Genomic DNA, 20,988 nt, shown 5'->3' with positions numbered 1-20,988 from the left:
AAAAGGGAGTTGGGGGGGTGGGGGGGCGAAGGAGATACAATAAACTATGCACCAAGTGCTACAGACTAATCCATGCCCTAATGTATATATGTGAATTGTTATGCATCGTCAGTTTGTTTTATTACATGTCACATAATGGTCTATATATAGTTTCCTGTGGCGAACACTGTTACATCTCATGTTGGGCAGCACAGTGGTTAGTACTACTGCCTCACGGCACGAGGTCCCAGATTCGATTCTGGCGCTGGATCACGTCTGTGGAGTTTGCACATTCTTCCCATGTTTGCATGGGTTTCGCCCCCACAGCCTAAAAGATGTGCAGGGTAGGTGGATTGGCCACACTAAATTGCCCCTTAATTGGAAAAAAATTAATTGGATATTCTAAATTTTTTAAAAAAGTTATGTCTCATGTCACTCGATGTCCCAATTAAACATGGAAGATGTAAGCTGAGGGGTTACATGAGAATGTGTTTACTAAGAGGTCACATGGCGGGAGCACAGAGGTATCCCCGGGATCGCGGGCAGAGCACAAGTACTGTATGTAGCTGTTTAGCTCAGCAATAAACTTCTTTTATTGGAAGTTCTTTACCCACAACATTCTGCATTGAGTGTTTACACCCCACTGCACCAAATAAAAACACAACACACAACTTTCTGCATGAGCTAGGAAAGCATTTTTGAAAAGTTTTCATAAACATCAACTTTCCATACCTACATCCATGGGAGAAAATAAACTTCCCTGACATTGAAAATAGATTGCTGGGACAGTTAAGATGGAACTGAAGATTCACCTACTCATCTTCTGCCCCAGTCCCACTGAATGCAGTTTTATATTGCAGGAGCCAAAATTACCCACCCAAAAGTTAGAATGTTTCTTGTTGAAATAGGCACTTTGGGCTCTAATTACATTGCTGGAGAATAACTGCCATCTTGACCTCAATCCTTCCTTGTCCTGCTCTTTCTGGCCCAGTGCATGATCCCTTTCTAGTCCCCTTCTTGATTCCCTTGATTTTGAGGACCATTATCTGTGGCCCCCATTGTGGCCACATTCCTGCTCGCTCTGCCACATTACCAACCAGTGGTTAAAAATCAGCTTGTCAATCACAGAATGGCCATTGTTTCTAAGGGACCATATTTTCCCCCTAATCTGCTTTTGTGATTATCTTGGAGGTCCATACAACCAGCTATAGCGCACCTGGGATTCACGTGTCCAGGCTGATTAAAACAAAAAATACACAGTGACATGAGGAAACTGGCGTGCATTGAAGATCACGTTCCATTGATTAATTCATACCTCCATGCTTGTAGCTGAGCTATCACAGCCACAGCTGGACACTGGCAGATTGGCTGAGGTTCCCACAGCCCACTTGGCGAGCTTATGGAAAAAGAATGGGACAAGCAGCATGCTGCAGAGGCTGCTGGGGTCTTCTAAAGAAATCTACAGTAGCGTGCATTATGTGTACATTTTTAAAATAAATACATATATCACAGTGTAAGGTGCACGTGAGTTGAATATGATAGGCTTTAAGTGTCAGATACTTGCAAATGCTTTTTTTCTTCTGCAGACTATTAGCATCACTTTGACAATATGTATTCAGGAAATCATAATTGTGTCTTTTTGCATTACTTCAATTCTGTTTTCTTAATAAAAAAATTTTTTTGTTTTGCATAGGATTTTTGCAGGGACATACAATGTGAATGGTAAATCTCCCAAGGAGGATCTGAAGCCTTGGCTGAACTGCGATGCTGAACCGCCTGATATCTACTGTGTTGGGTATGTTTGTGACAACAGAACTCATGTATTTTCTGCTTTTTAAAAAAAGTTAATTTAGTGTACCCAATTTATTTTTTCTAATTAAAGGGCAATTTAGCGTGGCCAATCCACCTACCCTGCACATCTTGGGTTGTGGGGCGAAACCCACGCAAACATGGGGAGAATGCGCAAACTCCACACAGACAGTGACCCAGAGCCAGGATCGAACCTGGGACCTCGGTGCCGTGAGGCAACTGTGCTATACACTGCGCCACCGTGCTGCCCTATTTTCTGCTCTTTTAAGAAATGCCAAAATCACGATAGCCTTAATCTGAAATCATTTGCTATATCGAATAAAATACAATTATTAAAGTTTAAATTACATAAGATGAGAATTTTTTGGGTTGCTTTATTTTTGTACATACATTTGAAACATTGATTTGGAATAAATGTCCACAAAAATAGTTGGTAACTAAGCACTGTGACGGAGCATAAATCGTTTTTGGAGCAAAATCTGGGATGTGCTACCCGAAAGGGTGGTTGATGGAAGAGGATTCGGTGGTAACTTCCAGAAAGGAAGGGGATAAATACTTTAAAAAAAGGAAAGGTTTACAGAGTCATGGGAAAGAGCAGGAAGTAGCTGTTTCAGAGAACTCGCACAGATTGAATGACCTCTGATGGCTGTTTGAGTCGGTAATAACCCTTTAAGGAGTACAACAGAATCTCTATGTTTAAACAATACAGAAAAATGATATATACTAGTCACAGCCATGCATCTTTTACTGAAAGCTGTGAATCACCTCAGCTCAAAAGCTCTGTATCGACATCAGCAGTTTTTAAGAATATTAGAAATAGTGGCAGGATTATACCATTTGGCCCCTCAAGTCTGTTCCGACATTGGGTGAGATCGTGGTAAATCATCTACCTCAGCTACACCTTCCCACAGTAACCCAGTAGCCCTCGATTCCCTTCTGTCAATTTTTAAATTTAATACACTTAACATTCCAAAGACCAGCAATCCTTTGAGTGAAGAATGCCATTTTGCCATAAATGCTGCTTCACACTATAATAGATGCTGTTTTACAAACTATTTTGGCATCATTGTGAGACATCAGGCCTAGGAAATCTGTACCCATGATGAGTGTGACCCAGTTATGACTGAATAATTAATTAATAAGCCAGTAATTAATTAATAAGTCAGTGAAAATTAAGGCTATGTTAATATTTTACTTTCCAAAATTGTTTCATGGAATCATGTTGGTTACTTCCAGATGTTCTGATTAAGATGTTCTAATTGTTGGTTTTTAAAAGCTTTCAAGAAATTGACCTGAGCAAGGAAACATTCCTTTTCAACGATACGCCAAAGGAAGAGGAGTGGTTCATAGCTGTGAGTGAAAGTCTTCATCCATTCACCACATATGCAAAGGTAAATGAAGAAAAATACATAAATTTAGAGTGCCCAATTCTTTTTTTTTCCAATTACGGGGCAATTTAGTGTGGTCAATTCATCTACCAGGCACTACTTTGGGTTGTGGGGGTGAGACCCACGCAGACACAGGGAGAATGTGCAAGCTTCACACACATGACCCGGGGCCAGGATCGATTCGGGTCCTCGGCGGCGTGAGGCAGCAGTGCTAATCACTGCGCCACCACGCCCCTGCGCAAAGGTAAAATTATCATATTTTTTTAATACATTCCTGTCGGGATAGTGCAATATAATTTTGTACAATTTTGGTAGCAATGTAGCAGAAGCATCGATTTATAACGTAGATAAAATTTATCAAGAAATTTGACCAGTACTACTTACCCAATAATAAATCATTAAAAATTATTGTGCAGGCTTCTGGTAACAGGGATCTGCTAAGCGGATACACAAAAGGTGGCTCTCCTTCTGTAAACCTAAAATTAGGCACTCTTAATCTAAAAATAGACCGTAAAACCCAGAAAAAATAACCCTCACCCTCCTCTAACACCTCTGCAGCAGGATGTCAAGAACAACCTGCCAAGCCATAAAGATGGCAGAATCAGTAAAAGTCTGGAGAGGAAGATTAAGGCGATGGCGAATACGCGGCGTGTGGGAATCCGGCCACATCCGAAAGGGTGAGGTACTAGGACATATGCCGGGCTATCCCCTGATAAATTAATGGAGGGATTTCTTAGCCTAGGAGCTCCAAGTCCTCAAAGATGTCATCAAGCTCAAAATGATGGCGATGGCGGTAGGGGAAGTGCTGCCACCCCTTCAGGCAGAGTTGGAAAAGACGTAACTGCGTCTGGAGACACAGGAGACTATGATCAGAGAGCTGGAGAAGGCCGCGTGACTAGATTGCCTCACTGGAGACAGAGATGGCATGGTTGGTGGCGACACAATGGACGTTAATGGGGAAGGTCGAAGACCCAAGAGAACCAGTTACGCCACCAAAAACTCTGCATCGTGGGCTGACCGGAGGGTATCGAGAGCAGGAACCCTACAGAGTATGTGGCATAGATGCTGGCAAACATTGGAGGGGAAAGCTTCATCAAGACCCCAAAAGTGGACAGAGCTCACAAGTCACTCCAGCCAAAGCCCAAGGCTGAGGAGCAACTGCAGACCATCATAGCGAAATTACACTGGTACCAAGACCAGGAAAAGATCCTGAACTGGGCAAGGCACACAAGGTCCTGTCAGTGGGAGGGACACTCATCCGTGTGTTCCAGGACATTGGGGCTGACCTGGCCAAGCGCCGAGCAGAATTTAATACCGCGAAGGCGGGTGCGGTTCAGGATGCCAAACTCTGGGTGACTTTCCAGGGTAGGGAGTACTATTTCACCGCATCTGGAGAAGCAGGCAAATTCGTGCACGAGCACTAGCTGGGAAGGCAAACAACACCAGCAGTGAACCAGAATTCCAGTCTCAACTGGAGGAAAGAAAAGGAGAACCTTTTTGATCGTCTTCAATGTGACGATGAGTCTTAGAAAGGAGGGGGTGAAAGTAGGAGGACACAAAAAGGGGTGTGTGTGAAAGCAGTAAGACACAGAAAGTGTTGTGATGGGGACAGGAGAGGAAGAGAAATGCAATAGTCGGGGGAAGGATTGGATTGGACTGGATTTGTTTTATTGCCGCGTGTACCGAGGTAAAGTGAAAAGTATTGTTCTGCGTACAGTCCAGACAAATCATTCCATACGGAAAAAAAACATAGGACATACATAAATACACAATGTAAATTTTAATTAATCTTTATTGTCACAAGTAGGCTTACATTCACACTGCAATGGAGTTACTGTGAAAAGCCCCTAGTCGCCACATTCCGGCGCTTGTTTGGGTACACAGAGGGAGAATTCAGAATGTCCAAATGACCTAATAACATGTATTTCGGGACTTGTGGGAGGAAACCAGTCACCCGGAGGAAACCCACGCAGACACGAGGAGAATGTGCAGACTCTGCACCGACAGCGACCCAAGCCGGGAATACATAGGCACAGGCAATGGGTGAACATACGAAGTGCCGTACTACTCAGTAGAGAAGATGTGTGAAGAGGTCAGATCAGCCCATAAGAGAGTCATTCAGGAGTCTGGTAACCATGGAGAATAAGCTATTTTTGAACTCGTTGGTGCATGTTCTCAGACTTTTATATCTCCTGCCCAATGAAAGAAGTTGGAAGAGTGAGCATCCTGGGTGGGAGGGGGTCTTTGATTATGCTGCCAGCTTTCACAAGGCAGCGGGAGTGTAGACAGAGTCAATGGATGGGAGACTGGTCCGCTTGATTGTCTGGGCTGTGTTCACAACTCTGTAATTTCTTATGCTATAGGCCTGAGCAGTTGCCATACCAAGCTGTGATGCAGCCAGATAGGATGCTTTCTATGGTGCATCTGAAAATAGGGAGGAAAACTGTGTGAGCTGGAGGCTGCAGGGGTGGGGTGGGGTGGGGGGTGGGGGGGGGGGGGGGGGGGGGAGAGACAGACACAGGGGAAAAGTCGGCGGGGGAAGGGAGGGTGGTAAAGGCTGGCTACGACAGATCGCACATGATAACAGTGGAAACAAGGGCACCTCACACATCCATCGTGGAGGGCTCCCATGGAAAGGGAAACCCCGGAATGCAAGGGCACAGCCACATGACGTACACAATGATGACAACCATGTTGGTTGGCCCCTGGACAAAGGGAAACCTCTGAGCACAGGGTTACAGCCACATGGCGAATACAATGACCACAGCCATCTTGGATGGCCGCCAAACGAAGGGAAATCCTGCAGTGCAGGGATGCATCCACAAGGCAAGTATAGTTGGCCTTGCAGGAGGTGAGGGGTGACTGAAACCTACCGTTAGAATAGACACCTGGAACGTCAGGAGACTGAAAGGTTCGTTGAAAAGATCCAGAGTCTTCGCCCATCAGAAAAGTCTGAGAGCTGACAGTCTTCCACCAGGAGACCCATTTGAGGGAGAAGAACCGCCTTTGCGTGGTACAAAAGAGCTGGGGGCAACAGACTTAACAATTGTGCTATGGGACGAGGGCTAAGGGGGCGGCCATACTGCTCAACAAGAAGACAGCATTGACAACGACAGGGACTGTAACGGACCAAGGGGTACAGTACGTCATGGGTAGTGGTGACCTGGAAGGGACACCAGTGGTCCTTGTAAATGTGTACGCTCCCAACTGGGACAATGTCGAATTCATGAAGAAAACCATGGCGGAAATCCCTGACATAGACACACACCGACTCATGGTGGGGGGGGTAGACTTTAACTGTGTACAGGCCCCACGGACAGACAGATCAAACCCCTAGTCTGTGGGAAAATCAAACATGGCAAAGGAATTGAATATTTTCATAGAACAGATGAGGGCAGTGGACCCATGGTTGTTGAGACACCCAGGGGAGAACGAGTTCTCCTTCGTCTCCCAGGTACACAGGGTATATACCAGGATTGACTTTTCTGGAGTGGGGAAAAGTGATTCTTCCGGGGGTAGGAGGAGGCGGAGTACTCTGCAATCATAATCTCCCACCGTGCTCCATGGATGTGAGGTTGGAGACGGCCAGGCATAATACCCCCATGGAGGCAGGACACAGCCTTCCTGGCCGATAAGGTATTTTGTGAACGGATATCACATTCCATAGACGGGTACGTTGCCAACAACCAGAATCGGGAGGTCTCACTCTCCACGTTGTGGGAGGCACTGACCGCAGTGATAAGAGGGGAAATTATTGCATACAAGGCGCGCAAAGATAGGAAGAAGAGAGTGGCCAGGCAGCAGCTGATCAACTTCATACTGGAGATGGATTTGCGGTACTCCTCGACCCTGACCGTGGAACTGCTGGCCGAGAGAAAAAAGCCACAGATGGGCTTTGACCTGCTGTTCGTTGGGAAAGCAATGCACAAGCGTCGCCATACATGGGGGACCTTCTACAAACATGGAGACAAAGCCAGCCGTCTGCTAGCTCACCAGCTGAGAAGCAGGCAGCATGAGGGAACTAGCCTAGGTTAACGACAGTAGCAGTACACTAATTGCCACACCAGAAAGGATCAACAAAACCATCACAACCTTCTGCGGAGGGTTGTACACCTCTAAGCCATCCGAGGCGGACTTGGGATGAAGCAGTTCCTTGACCTACCGGGTATTCTGGTCATGGGGGAAGATAAGAGTTGAGGCATGGAAGCACCATTAGAACTGGAGGAAGCCATGATGGATTCCTGGTGGACTTCTACTAAAGATTTGCGCCAGCACCGGCCCTGCACCTGCGGGAGATGTTTGCAGGCTCAGTGTAGTAAGGGTCACCCCGCCATCAACACTGGCACAAGCCTCAATATTGCTGATACTCAAAAAGAACAAAGATGCGGCTGAGTGTGGATCCTACAGGCCTATCTCATAATGTGTAATGCAAAGCTGCAGAAGTAGTCACGGAGGACCAGACGGGCTTTGTCAAGGGCAAGCAGCTGACATCGAAGATCAGGCATGCGCTGAACATGATAATGACCCCATCCGGAGATGAACACCAGAAGTGATAATTTCCCTGGTCGCAGAAAAGGCCTTCGACAGAGTCGAATGGAAGTACTTCATCGAGGTACTGGAACGGTTTGGGTTCGGTCCAGGGTTCACCTCCTGGGTGGAAGTATTGTACAGCGCTTCCATGACGAGCATGCAGACAAACACCACCAGCTCTAAATACTTCCGGCTGCACGAGGTACGAGGCAGGGATGCCCGCTATTCCCGCTGCTGTTTCCTCTGCCAATCGAGTCACTGGTGATCGCCCTCAGAACAGCGAAAGGGTGGCGAGGTATCCAAAGGTGGGACAGAGAGCATAGAGTTTTAATCCATGCGGATGACCTGCTCCCCTACATTTTGAACCCCTGGATCAGCATGGAAGGGATAATGAAACTACTAAAGGAGTTTGGAGTCTTGGGTTACAAGCTTAACCTGAGCAAGAGTGCGATCTGCCCTGTGAACCCACAGGGGGAGGGGCAAGGACTGGGGGGAACTGCCATTCAAACACAACCAGACCAAATTCCACTACCTGGGGATACAAATAGCCCACACAAATGAGCCATGGGGCAAAGAGGAAAGGGAAAGGGAAGAACAAGGCGGGGGGGGGGGGGGGGGGGGGGGAAGGGGGACACAAAGGCATGAGAACAAGAGCGACAAGGCTCAAAGCCGCAGGAGACCAACCCTTGAGCAAGCTGAGGCACAAACCAAATCAAACTGTAAATAGACATTGGTAAATACGTGCGCTGGCAATACTGTGGATTCTAACAGTTGTAAGCCGATTAAAGTGGGGTCACGACCGCAGGGAGGGAAGACAATTGCCTGTAAATATAAGTGCTGATTTCTGTTTGTTTTTTTTGGCATGGTTTTTTAAATATGTAACCTATGAATTGTGAAATATAAGATGTGAAAACTCAATGAAAACATTTTTGTAAGGTTTGATCCCTAGTTTCTTTTGAGCTAGTTGGTGTTAACCAGGGCAATTGTAGGACAACACAATTGAACTATGAGCCTGAGACACAAAATTAACACGGTCCTGTCTTGCCCCTGGTTGCCAATGCGTGAACCTGTGGGGAAAAAACACAGATGTGTCCAACTTGGGTAAGGACAGGATTTGCTCTGCTTATAAATGGCTCCTTCAACAAACAGCTTATATAAGGTTCAGTGCTCCTCTGGCACCCCAGAATCACGTTGGTGAATTTCATGGTCCCTGCCTGTGATTTCCCAATCATTGTGACATGGAAAATCCCAGTGATATGGAAAATCCCAGTCTCCTTGCCATGGCTCACCTGTGAAGAATGGTTTTGAAATGAAGCAGTCAAAGACTGCTCACAAGTGTCGAATCAAGTTTCTGCAAAGGAGGAGAGAAATCATTTTTGCGGAGGAGCAGTTTCCAGTACGAATGATTGGAAGTGCATAATTTGGTGGAATATTTTACCCTCCTGAGTGCTCCTGATATTACCATTTCTAAGATCAGCTGAACTTAACTCTGTAAGTAGGGGCAAATCTGACATAAAGGCAGTTTAATAGCTGCCGTACGTCACTACTGGTTTTGACATCTTGGCTAAGTTTATATGCTCGGTGTCCAAAGTTGAAACGTGGTTAGATCACCCAAGTAAAACAAAATTTACATTTCAGATCAAGCACGTCCGGCTGGTTGGAATGATGCTTCTATTGTACGTGAGGAAAGAACATGCTGCATATGTCACAGAAGTGGAAGTGGAAACTGTTGGGACAGGCATAATGGGAAGAATGGTAAGGAAGATTGAACAAAGATCAGGCCAGCCTGATTGATGCCTGTCAGGTTAATGAATGATACATTTTTGAGATGACTCGGGTAGCAAAGAGTGGTAGCAAATCTGTATATAAAGAGCATAAATTGCTAAAGTTTTAAATGTGTCGGGCCTCTATCTCCAGGTGGTTGGAAAACAAAGGGAAGGAAATGATGGTTCAGTTGTAATGTGCCTTGGTGGGACTCTGTAAGAAGATGGGATATAGGAGCAGGAGTAGATAAGGAGATTGATCGAGCCTGCTCCACCATTCAATAAAATCATATCCAACGATGGAGCATCCACAAACCGGGGTAGAGAATTCCGAAGATTGAGTGAAGAAATTTCTCCTTGTGTTAGTCCTAAATGATCAAACCCATTGGATATATTTATGATCGAGACAAAAGATCAGCTGTGATCTTATTGAATATCGATAAGAGTTTTATTTGTTAAGGGTATCAAGGGATGTGGAACCTCGATGGGTAATTGGGAGCTAAATTCAGATTAGCCACAATCTGAGTAACAGGCTGAATGACCTTTTCCTGTTTGTATCACCCTGACAGAGGCCTGAGACCAATTTTTATCATGTTCCCACTGGTTGCGCATATGTATGATATGGTAGTGCTAAAGGAAAGGAGTGTGGACATCAATGGTTATGGAAGAAAGTCAGTTAATCTCAGACACTCCATTATATTTAAGCAACTAGAGTATCAACCTTGCTATAACTTCATTGTAATGTGTAAATGTGCATCTGGTGTATTCTGTCACCCTAACAGATCCCATTCTTGCACCAAGTGGATAGGTAGTGGTATCCAACATTGTTATGTCCTCTGCATCAAGACCTACTTTATATGGTTTAACTGAGACTAGTCAAGATATAAAGAGACAGAGGAAATAAAATAAAAGGTTCTTCTCTGTCTAATCAATTATGAAACTTCCTGTTCTAACAGTACCTCAGAAACTTGCAACAGAAACATATTTTAATACGCGTGGATCAGTTACCAAAACCACATACGTATTCGCTCTCCCGCTAAACTGAACATAGTCATGAATGCTGCCATGATTGTTTAGCATGCATGCTTCAGTTCATTTACAATATGGTTATAATGTTTAGAGACACATAGAACATAGAACATAGAACAGTACAGCACAGAACAGGCCCTTCGGCCCTCAATGTTGTGCCGAGCCATGATCACCCCACTTAAACCCACGTAACCCCGTAACCCAACAATCCCCCCATTAACCTTACACTACGGGCAATTTATCATGGCCAATCCACCTAACCCGCACATCTTTGGACTGTGGGAGGAAACCGGAGCACCCGGAGGAAACCCACGCACACACGGGGAGGACGTGCAGACTCCACACAGACAGTGACCCAGCCGGGAATCGAACCTGGGACCCTGGAGCTGTGAAGCATTGAAGCTAACCACCATGCTACCGTGATATATCCAATGGGTTTGATCATTTAGGACTAACACAAGGAGAAATTTCTTCACTCAATCTTCGGAATTCTCTACCCCGGTTTGTGGATGCTCCATCGTTGGATATGATTTTATTGAATGGTGGAGCAGGCTCGATCAATCTCATTACAGGAGATTTTATTTGCTCATGTATTTTTCATAATTTTTTCAAGCGCTGTCATATCAAGGAGGAAAAAGTTATAGTTAACGGTACAGTCTTTCAGAAACTGCAGAACACTTAAGTTACGAGGAGTGAAACTTGTAACAATTACTGCCAGCAGGTGGCAGTAGAAAAACAGGCTGTCCACTCTGATAGATAGATGCATGCGAAGATCGGATTTATTTCTGACTGGTACAGGCACATACCATGACTGTTTCACATTGGGCAGCACGGTGGCACAGTGGTTAGCATTGCTGCCTATGGCGCTGAGGACCCGGGTTCGAATCCCGGCCCTGGGTCACTGTCCATGAGGAGTTTGCACATTCTCCCCGTGTCTGCGTGGGTTTCACCCCCACAACCCAAAAGATGTGCAGGATAAGTGGATTGGCCATGTTAAATTGCCCCTTAATTGGAAAAAATAATTGGGTACTCTAAATTTATTTTTTTTAAATGTTTTAAAAAATGACTTTCACATTACCTCATAATGCAGCATGATGGTGGCTAATATTCTAGCCACCAATCTGGTAGTTTATAATTCATCGTAGGTGTACAAATAAACTGACACAGAAATTATGTAACTTCAAATGTACCTTAAATTAAACAAAATATCATTAGGCAGTTTTAGTTTTATTTAGACACGTACCAAGTTATGTGCGTCTATTTTAAATATTATTTGAATGATCTGAATTGATTACAAAAGAAAATCCCCTGGGGCATTGGTTATTTGCAAACGATGCCAGGACCAATTTTTTGCCCCACCATGATGTAGCATTGAAGTCTCCCATCCAATTGTTGAATAGCTCAGTTTAAAAAAATATATTTTTATTAAACTTTTGTCATTTTATACCAAAAAAATACAAACAACAATAAACTAAAAAAACTGAAAACAAAATCCAGTAAACCACCCCTCCTCCTGCCCCATTGCTCCCCTCCCCCCTCTAACAGCTAATATTGATCAATTCCTTAAAATACAATATAAACAGTTGCCATCTCTGGGGGGACCCTTCGATTTACCCCCTCACGGTAGATTTGACCTTTACGATGTCCAATAACTCCATTAAGTCACCTAGCCACCCTATGGCACTAAATGGTGCCAAAAAACTCCAAATCCTTCATTTCCGAGCAACCAGTGAGGTGAAGGCAAGTACATATGCCCCAGCATCTGTCTGCAGCTCTGGCAGGTCCGATGCTCCAAATATAGTCACTAAAGGACAGGCTCCAGCTCAGTGTTCAGAATAGCCAGTATGGTGCAGAAAAAAGAGACCCAAAGACCCACAAGTTTGGGACACAGTCAGAACATCTGTGTGTGGTTCGCAGGCCCTCTCAAACAGCGCTTGCACCTATCCTGAACCCCTGCAAAGAAACAACTCATTCTGGCTTTAGTGAGGTATGCCTTTAAAAGCTGGTTCAGGCTCTGCCTGTCAAACAATGATGTGGCGTTCACCCTGAGAAGGGGCTCACTCCACACCTCCTTTTCCAACATATGCCCCAGCTCCTCCTCCCATTTGGCCGCCACCCAAAATCCATCCATATATGCCAGACATTCAATCGTCTTCCGACCCGGCACAGGATAAAGTCCTCTACGTTAAGGTTGTTGGCGGCGCCACCGGGAATGTTGGGAACATCAGTTGAATAAATTTCGTACTTGGGAGGTGCCTAAATGCCCAAGTGCCCGATGTTCTCTTTCATCTCCAGGCTAGCAAACAGCAGTTCCAGGAATAACTCACTATCTCCAACCCCCCCAAATGTGGCATCCAACTTCCCCAGCTCGAACAAGTGGTGAAATGGGTGGCCAAACATGACATTGACCCCTAACGTGAAATGCTGATGGAGTTGCCTCCATGTTTTCAAAGTGGAGACAACCACCGGGTTTGATGAATACTTTGCTGGAGCAAATGGCAGAGACGCCGTCACCAGAGTCTCCGAGCTGGACCCTTTACATGACCCATACTCCATCTGCACCCAAGTAGACCTCGGTTGTCCACACCACCCCAATACCTTCGCCGCGTTTGGCTGCCCAGTAATAAAACATCAAATTTGGCAGGACCCCCTTTCCTCGGGGCTTTTGCCCGCCCATATGAAACCCAATAGAAACAACTCAATCCCCCGAATAAATGACATGGGTAAAAATACTGGGTGACACTGAAATAAGAACAAGAATCTTGGTAAGATGTTCATCTTGATGGATTGAACTCACCCTGCCCAGGACAATGGGAGGCTGACCCACCTTTGCAGGCCAGCTTTGCAGGCCAGCCTTGATCCTACTCACTAGGCTGGTATACATGATGTGGAGATGCCGGCGTTAGACTGGGGTGGGCACAGTAAGACGTCTTACAACACCAGGTTAAAGGTTTGTTTCGGAGCACAGCTCCTTCCTCAAGTGAACCCCAGCTGCGCTCTGAAAGCTAGTGATTCGAAACAAACCTGTTGGACTTTTCCTGGTGTTGTAAGATAATAATAATCTTTATTGTCACAAGTAGGCTTACATTAACACTGCAATGAAGGTACTGTGAAAATCCCCTAGTCGCCACATTCTGGCACCTGTTCAGGTACACAGAGGGAGAATTCAGAATGTCCAAATTACCTAATAGCATGTCTTTCGGGACTTGTGGAAGGAAACCGGAGCACCTGGAGGAAACCCACGCAGAGAAGATGCAGAGTCCGCACAGACAGCGCCCCAAGCCGGAAATCAAACCTGGGACCCTGGCACTGTGAAACCATGATGCTAATCACTATGCTACCGTGGGGTATAATTTAATTTACGGAGCCATGCCCAATCTCAAGCCACCTGAACCCCCAAATACTGAAAGTTAATCCCGGACAGGCGGAAAGGTTACCCCCCCCCCCCCTCCCAGACGAGCAGCCCCCCCCCCTATCCTTTTTCAAGAGAAGGGAGAAGGATGCCTGCCCAAGTGTCTCAGGGAGAGAAACCCAGAATAGAGAATCGTCAAACCTCCCCATCAATAATGAAACCAGCTGATCCGCAGACTTCCTGTAGAATTCCAGGGGGAAACCATCCGGTTCCGGTGCCTTCCCTGATAGCATCTTTTCTAAAGCTGTTCAAATCTCCTGCAATCCAACCAGAGCCTCCAGCTCTTCCTACAGTTCCTCCCCCACGTGGGAAACCCCAGACCCTCTTAAAATCTCTGCCATTCCCTGCTCATCCTCTGGCGGCTCCGACCTATAAACCCTCTCGTAAATGCCCTATTCATCTTGACTGGGGTATAAACCAGCCTGCCCTCCAAATCCCTAACCTGGATGATCTACCTAGTAGCCCCTTCCACCTTAGCTGGTGAGCCAAGAGATGGCTGGCCTGCTCCCCATACAACATTTTCCTGCATGCCATTAGTCCCGGAGTTGGGTCGCTCCCAGGATCTCATCCATAACTTCTGGCGCTCCTTCTTGACCTCCCCGACTATGCGTGCCATATACAATATGATCTCCCCTCCATTCACCGCCGTCAATGCCTCCCACAAAGTAGAGGGCGAGTCCATCCCATTCTCATTGCACTCCACATATACCCTTATAGCTTTCAACCTTCCCGCAGAACCCAATGTCTGACAAAAGCCCTACATCCAACCTTCATCCCTTGCACTGCGTCCGGCTCACCTCCAACTAGATCCACCAAATGCGGAACATGTTCAGAAATACCCCAGCCGAATATTCTGCCTTTTTCACCCCAGGGAGAAGAGAATGACAAATGGCAATACTCATGATAAAGAAATCTATCCTTCAGTACACCCTGTGCACCGGGGGAAAAAATGAGAACCCCTTACCACCGGGGTGCATAAACCGCCACGGGCCAGCACCTCCTGTCTCCTCCATGAATGCAGCAAGCCATCCCTAAAGTGGCCAATGACTTTGGCCTGGAGCAATTTAAATCCCCCCTCCCCCTGAGAATCAGTTGATGAGTGTCTAGATTTGGTATTGAGGCCAACAACCGCCGTTTAAACTTTATGTCGTCCCAATGTGACGCGTACATGTTCATGAAGACCAAGGACTTTCCCTCCAGTGGGCCTGCAACCATCACATACAGACCCCCCCCCCCCCGGATCAGCCAGGGCTTTTGCCGCTTGGAAGCGGATCCTTTTATTGATTAAACTAGCCACCTCCTGGGCCCTGCTATCAAAGCCCGTGAAAAACCTGGCTCACCCAGGCCTTCCGCAGCCTAGTTCTGCACATTCAAATCAGTCTCCTCTAAAAACACCACACCGGCCCCCAAAACCATTTAAATGAGAGAAAACTCTTGCCCTTTTCACAGCCCCCCCCCCCCCCCCTCCCAGGCACCACACATTCCAGGTGAGTAGTCGGCCCCCACCCCTACCCACTCTTGAGTCAGCATTTACCACCATGATGAATCATCACTTCTTTACAAATTCCTAGGTCCCAGGCCCACTTAAGATGGCCATCGGCCCCACCCCAAGGATGAGACAAAATCCCCATGTCATTGTTAGCTCACTTCACACCGCACCCCCCCTCCACTCCGGTACTCCAGTATTTCTCTCTTCCTTCACCCCCCCCCCCACCTCAGACGTGCAGACTACCTGCTGCCTTGGTTAGCCCCTTCCCCTGCCCACCAAACAAGCAAACAACTAAATTAATAATGCCTTGCCAAAACTGTCCCAATGAGTCACAGCCCCTCCCCCCACTCCACTCTGTTCACTAGCTACTCCTGCTTACTAGTGTGGTAGCCCCCACTCACGGTCCCTGCCCAAAAAGCCAACAAATCGGAGAACATAATCCCCTCCCTGGCTAGCCCTCCCCACCCTGGTCCCAAAACTCTTAATATCCTTCTCATCCAAGTATCATCAAACACCCCTTTTACAACCCCACCATCCAAGAAAAAAATAAGAGGAGACTTAATGCACTGTAATACAACATCGCCAACAACCTCATCCCGCCTTTCACATAAAATGTCCCCATGTCACAGTGGCGCAGTGGTTAGCACTGCTGCTTCGCAGCATTGAGCACCCGGGTTCGATCCTGGCCCCAAGTTACTGTCCAAGTGGAGTTTGCACATTCTCCCTGTCTCTGTGTGGGTATCACCCCCAAGATGTGTAGGGTAGGTGAATTGGTCACGCTAAATTGCCCCTTAATTGGGGAAAAAAAATTGGATACTCTAAATTTATTTTTAATAAGTCCCCATTGGCCCTCCTCAGAGCAGTTACAGTTGCTTCCCTTTAATGAAGGGTCCGGCATTTCAAAGAAATGGTCTTTTGAGTCCATCGCGACTCTTGATCGTGCCGGAATCGCATCCCTTTGTTATACAGCACCACTTTTGCCTTATTGAAGGCCGCACACCTCTTTGTAGGCTCGGTCCCATGGTCCTGGTAGATCCGCACTATACGTCCTTCCCAGTAAATATTGCCTCTTTGCCCACTCAGGACCCACTCCTTCCTCTGGAAGCTATGAAAGTGAATAATCACCACCCGTGGTGGCTCATTCGGCTGTGGCTTCTGACCCCGCCCCCCCCCCCCCCCCCCCCCCCCCCCCCCCCCCCCCCCCCCCCCCCCCCCCTCCAACCAGCCTTCGAGATTTTACCACAATGCTCTCCAATCGGGCTCAATGCCTCCTTGATGGTGGCTTTAAAACACTTCTTCATATTCTTGCCTTGCTGCACAAACTGCCTGTCCATCTCTTTCCCAAACTTATTTAGTTTCTGCGCCATCACCACAGCTAGCACTTTTACCGTGATGGGAGCGGCCAGTTTAAATTTGTTTACGCGGCCACACATGTGTGGTAACTTGCACAGGAACTTCTTAGTTGCCACGTAGCTTTGGGGAAACATTGAGTAAGGGCAGTGGAGCATCTGGGACCTTTGTAAACAGCAGGACCAACAATCTATCTCAACCAGTGAGATTTAAGGACTGGGGAATAGAAGATCAAGTGAGAAGGTAATGTGGTGAAGGAGAATCAACTCCATTACAAAATGAGAAACAAAGCAGGGGAAGAAAGATTGAATTACGAGAGAAAAGGGAGAAAAAGAAGTGCAAGATTAAAATCAGAACAATTTACTCGGTGAAGCAATAAGAATCCAATTCAGATTGTTAAGTTTATGAACCAGTGAGTGATTGGTGTCACACTAACCATGATTACTGTACGAAGAAAGTACATGTGCTGTTAATGATACTTTTTGTGGTGAGTTTAATAAGCAATCAATTTGAAAACCCATTCAGTTTCTTAAAATCTGACATGGATACGAAGGGATGCCAGGGATGCCGTTTTTGCAGAGCTAATGGCCAGCATAAATTGACTTCAATCTCCCTCACATGCACATTAATGACAGTATATGCCATTAACATGTATTTTCAGCAAGATCTGACCCTTTATGACGCCCTTCATAATTTTTGTTTCTTGAAATTTTAAAAAATCTCTTTCTAGAACTTTCTCAGATGTTCTCTTCCTATTTTTCCCTCCTAGGGTAATAAAGGTGGAGTGAGCATAAGATTTCAGTTCCATAACACCACCTTGTGTATAGTTAACTCGCATCTCGCGGCTCACACTGAAGAATGTGACAGACGGAACCAAGACTACAAAGATATCTGTACCAGAATGCGTTTTATTCAGTCTACCCTGCCACTGACGTCTCTCTCAATTATGAAGCATGAGTAAGTCTCGGATGTTGGTTGGTTATACTTCTGAAATCTGAAATTGGATTCAGCTAGTCTGAGACTATCTTATACTTGGCAATTGTTCTAGAAAATCTGTTTTCATCAAACATCATTTAACATTGCTGTCACCTTCATACCAATCAGTCCTTCCAGTGGATGCATGGTTTTTTTTATCTGTTCATGGGATGTGTGTGTCGTTAGCTCAGACAGTATTTATTGCCCTTCCTAATTGCCCTGAGAAGGTGGTGGTGAGCTGCCTTCTTGACTATTACGACACCGTGGGCCAGTACACAGTCAATTCCAGCCCCACTTTACCCGGAGTCGCAACACAGTTGAAATGAAAATACCCAAGGTCTGACCAATAACTAGTCACCAGGTTTGTAAATTTAAACACAATTATTTTTTGTTACTGGCAGTAAATATAATTAAATAGGCAAAAAGCGCAACTGGTTAACTAATACCTAATCTCTAACCCCCATGCCCACCCTTTTTAACTTGCCTCACCGTCTACACACAGGAGAAAGAGGAATGTAAAATAATGACACAAGTAAAAGGATAAGAGTTTTTGATTCAGATGCTTGTCTTCCAGTTAGTTTCTTCCTCTCGGCTTTCAGATAGATGTCATCTTTTCTTTCGGCTTGTAATGATTTTCACCTGTAGACTCACAGAAATAGCAGGCAGCCAGCATACAAGAGAGAGAAGAGACAGCTTCTTGCATGGTCTCGAAGCTTCTGCCTTCAGACAGTGGGCAGCAGAGCAGAGAGATAGAGAGACGCTTCCCCCAGGAGCGTCCAGTGGCTTCTCCTGGGTTCTTCCAAAAAACCCCACCTGACAGGAATCAGTAGCTGTCGGCTGTCGGGCAGAATACATAATAATAATTGCTTATTGTCACAAGTAGGCTTCAATGAAGTTACTGTGAAAAGCCCCTAGTCGGCACATTCAGGTGCCTGTTCGGGGAGGCCGGTACGGGAATTGAACCCACGCTGCTGGCATTGTTCTGCATTACAAGCCAGCTGTTTAGCCCACTGTGCTAAACCAGCCCCCTGTCCCTGATCAATCCATTGACCACCAGCCAAACAATCAAAACAAACTCCTCCAATAAATTGGGTGTGATAAAGTCTGGTCTCTTTTATGTCAAAAATACCAAACTTTAGAGCAGTGTACTATTTTGATATTTTTAGTACCTTATGTTCTCTGGTCAACTTCACGGTATGTCTCCATTAATGATCCATGGACCAAAAATGATCAAGAAAAAGTAAAAGCAATAGGAACAAAGGGAATCAACACGAAGGGCCCTTGCAGTACACTAAATTAGAGAGAATAATTTGTGGCTCAAAGATTGGTGTGGGAGAAGTGGGTTCCAGTTTGTGGGTCACTGGTACCAGAAATGGGGAAAGTGATGGCTGTACCAATGGGATGGTCTACGCCTGAAACATGCTGGGACCAGTGTTCTTGCGAACAACGTGACTGTGGAAGTACAGTTTTAAACAAATTACTGAAGGCAAGGGTTCAAATGTGGAAAGATATGGAGGTGAATACTCTGCTCCATAAGAATCGTGAATTGCGACCAGACAGAGAATCAGGTGTCAGCCAAAGATCAAGTCCGGCGGCGGGTGTCAAACCGACCCTCATGCTCCAATGCCTCAGCCGCTCCATGTGGCAGCGTTGGCATGCAAAACCTGCATTTGAATGCATTAACATATCATTACCGAGTTTGACCCAGTATTCTCGGGCTTCCGCGATACTCTGCCAAACCAGGCCGAAGTGACGCCAGCTTGGTTCACTTGCGGTGTTTAAAAATGGGGACTATGCGTCATGGCTGCTGAGGGAGAGAGGAGGTAAGAAAATTTCCCAAAATTACAGTAATGGGCTGGCAGTTGTGCCACTGGCTGGGGGCTGTCTGCCAGGGCCAGGGGGAGTAACGGGGATCAACTTGGAGATGGGTTATGGGTTTGGGGCAACCCTCCCCTGGGATCTGGGTGGAAGGACATGGACCTCCATTGCCACAGCCTGCAAGGTAGCCATCTGGCTGCACACTCCACTGACTGCACTGTAAACTGTAAATGAGCAGGCCACCACCAGATAGATCGGTGCCCCCCAGGCCACCCCCATGGGAACATGGGGGGGACATGTGGAGGCTGGCACAGCCCAGGACTACCGTGTAGCCTATGGGACCTGCCCTCATTCCCCCTGCAGAGAATGGACTGCAGCATTCAGCCAGGAATGGTTGCCTTTTGCCTGGCTGCAGCAGCCCTTGCGAGGCTGTACGCACAGGAGCTGCTTGAGGGTGACTATGCACAACAGCAGCCTGCCTCAGAGGAGCTAGGGCCAGCTGGTGAGGCTGGAGAGCCAGCTGTCCAACAGGCCTAGGAGGAGGTGCGATGGAAATGCCAAATCATGCCACGTGTGTACGTTCAACACCTGTCCTTCGAGAACCTGCCAGACCGAGCATGTTGCTGAAGACTTTGGCTAACCAGAGAGACCATGTGACGCCTGTGCCAGATGATGACTCATTTGGAACCGTAGGGGCTGGTTTAGCTCACTGGGCTAAATCGCTGGCTTTTAAAGCAGACCAAGCAGGCCAGCAGCACGGTTCGATTCCCGTACCAGCCTCCCCGGATAGGTGCCGGAATGTGGCGACTAGGGGCTTTTCACAGTATCTTCATTGAAGCCTGCTCGTGACAATAAGCAATTTTCATTTTTCATTTCATTAGGGGCATGAGTGAGACCACCATTTCAGTGGCTGTCAGGTCGACCATCACCTTGACGGCAACCGGGAGCATGTTTCCACCTCCATTATTCTTCACCCTGGGGTCCTTTCAGGTGCCGAGTGAGGAATATCACAGGTGTCCGTGCACAGATGCATCCATTCCGTTACGGATCCCCTGTATTACCGGGCAGCAGACTATATTAACTTCAATGTGGACCAAACCCACTAGGTTGTCCGAGCAGCAGGATTCGTCACCATTGCTGACATGTCCATGGTCCAGGAGGTAATCGATGGGACACATGTCCCTCTACTGGCACAGCTGATGAGGGGGTGCCCATCATCAATCGGAAGGGCTTCCACTCCATGAATGTGCAGCTGGTGTGTGACCACTTCCACCCAGGCCTGGTTGACCCCGGCAGGTGGCAGCCTCTTCCCCACCCTGGAGAATGAGGTGTCAGGCCTCTCCTCCATGGCATCCAACATGGTGTCCAGCTCTGCATCTGCGAACTTTGGGGACGCTCTTCGTGGAGCCATCTTCTTGATTGGAATGAGAGTGCGTAGGGAGTGGA

At 46.7% G+C, this 20,988-nt stretch overlaps 1 protein-coding gene across 10 annotated transcripts in view; it reads left to right on the top strand.

Annotated features, from left to right (window-relative positions):
* The window catches only part of inpp5b (inositol polyphosphate-5-phosphatase B), a 246,141-nt gene that overhangs the window by 170,137 nt on the left and 55,016 nt on the right, over positions 1–20,988 (top strand). For all 10 annotated transcript variants that reach the window (XM_038801314.1, XM_038801334.1, XM_038801323.1 and 7 more), the window contains 4 exons: positions 1,673–1,774; positions 3,065–3,179; positions 9,345–9,461; positions 17,519–17,706. In XM_038801314.1, coding sequence (XP_038657242.1) covers positions 1,673–1,774; positions 3,065–3,179; positions 9,345–9,461; positions 17,519–17,706 — 522 coding nt within the window. The remainder of the gene's footprint in view (positions 1–1,672; positions 1,775–3,064; positions 3,180–9,344; positions 9,462–17,518; positions 17,707–20,988) is intronic.

Source organism: Scyliorhinus canicula, chromosome 1 (genome assembly GCF_902713615.1).
Source record: "Scyliorhinus canicula chromosome 1, sScyCan1.1, whole genome shotgun sequence".
Lineage (NCBI taxonomy): Eukaryota > Metazoa > Chordata > Chondrichthyes > Carcharhiniformes > Scyliorhinidae > Scyliorhinus > Scyliorhinus canicula.
The sequence above is the reverse complement of the archived record's forward strand: the minus strand, read 5'-3'. Positions and strand labels throughout refer to the sequence as shown.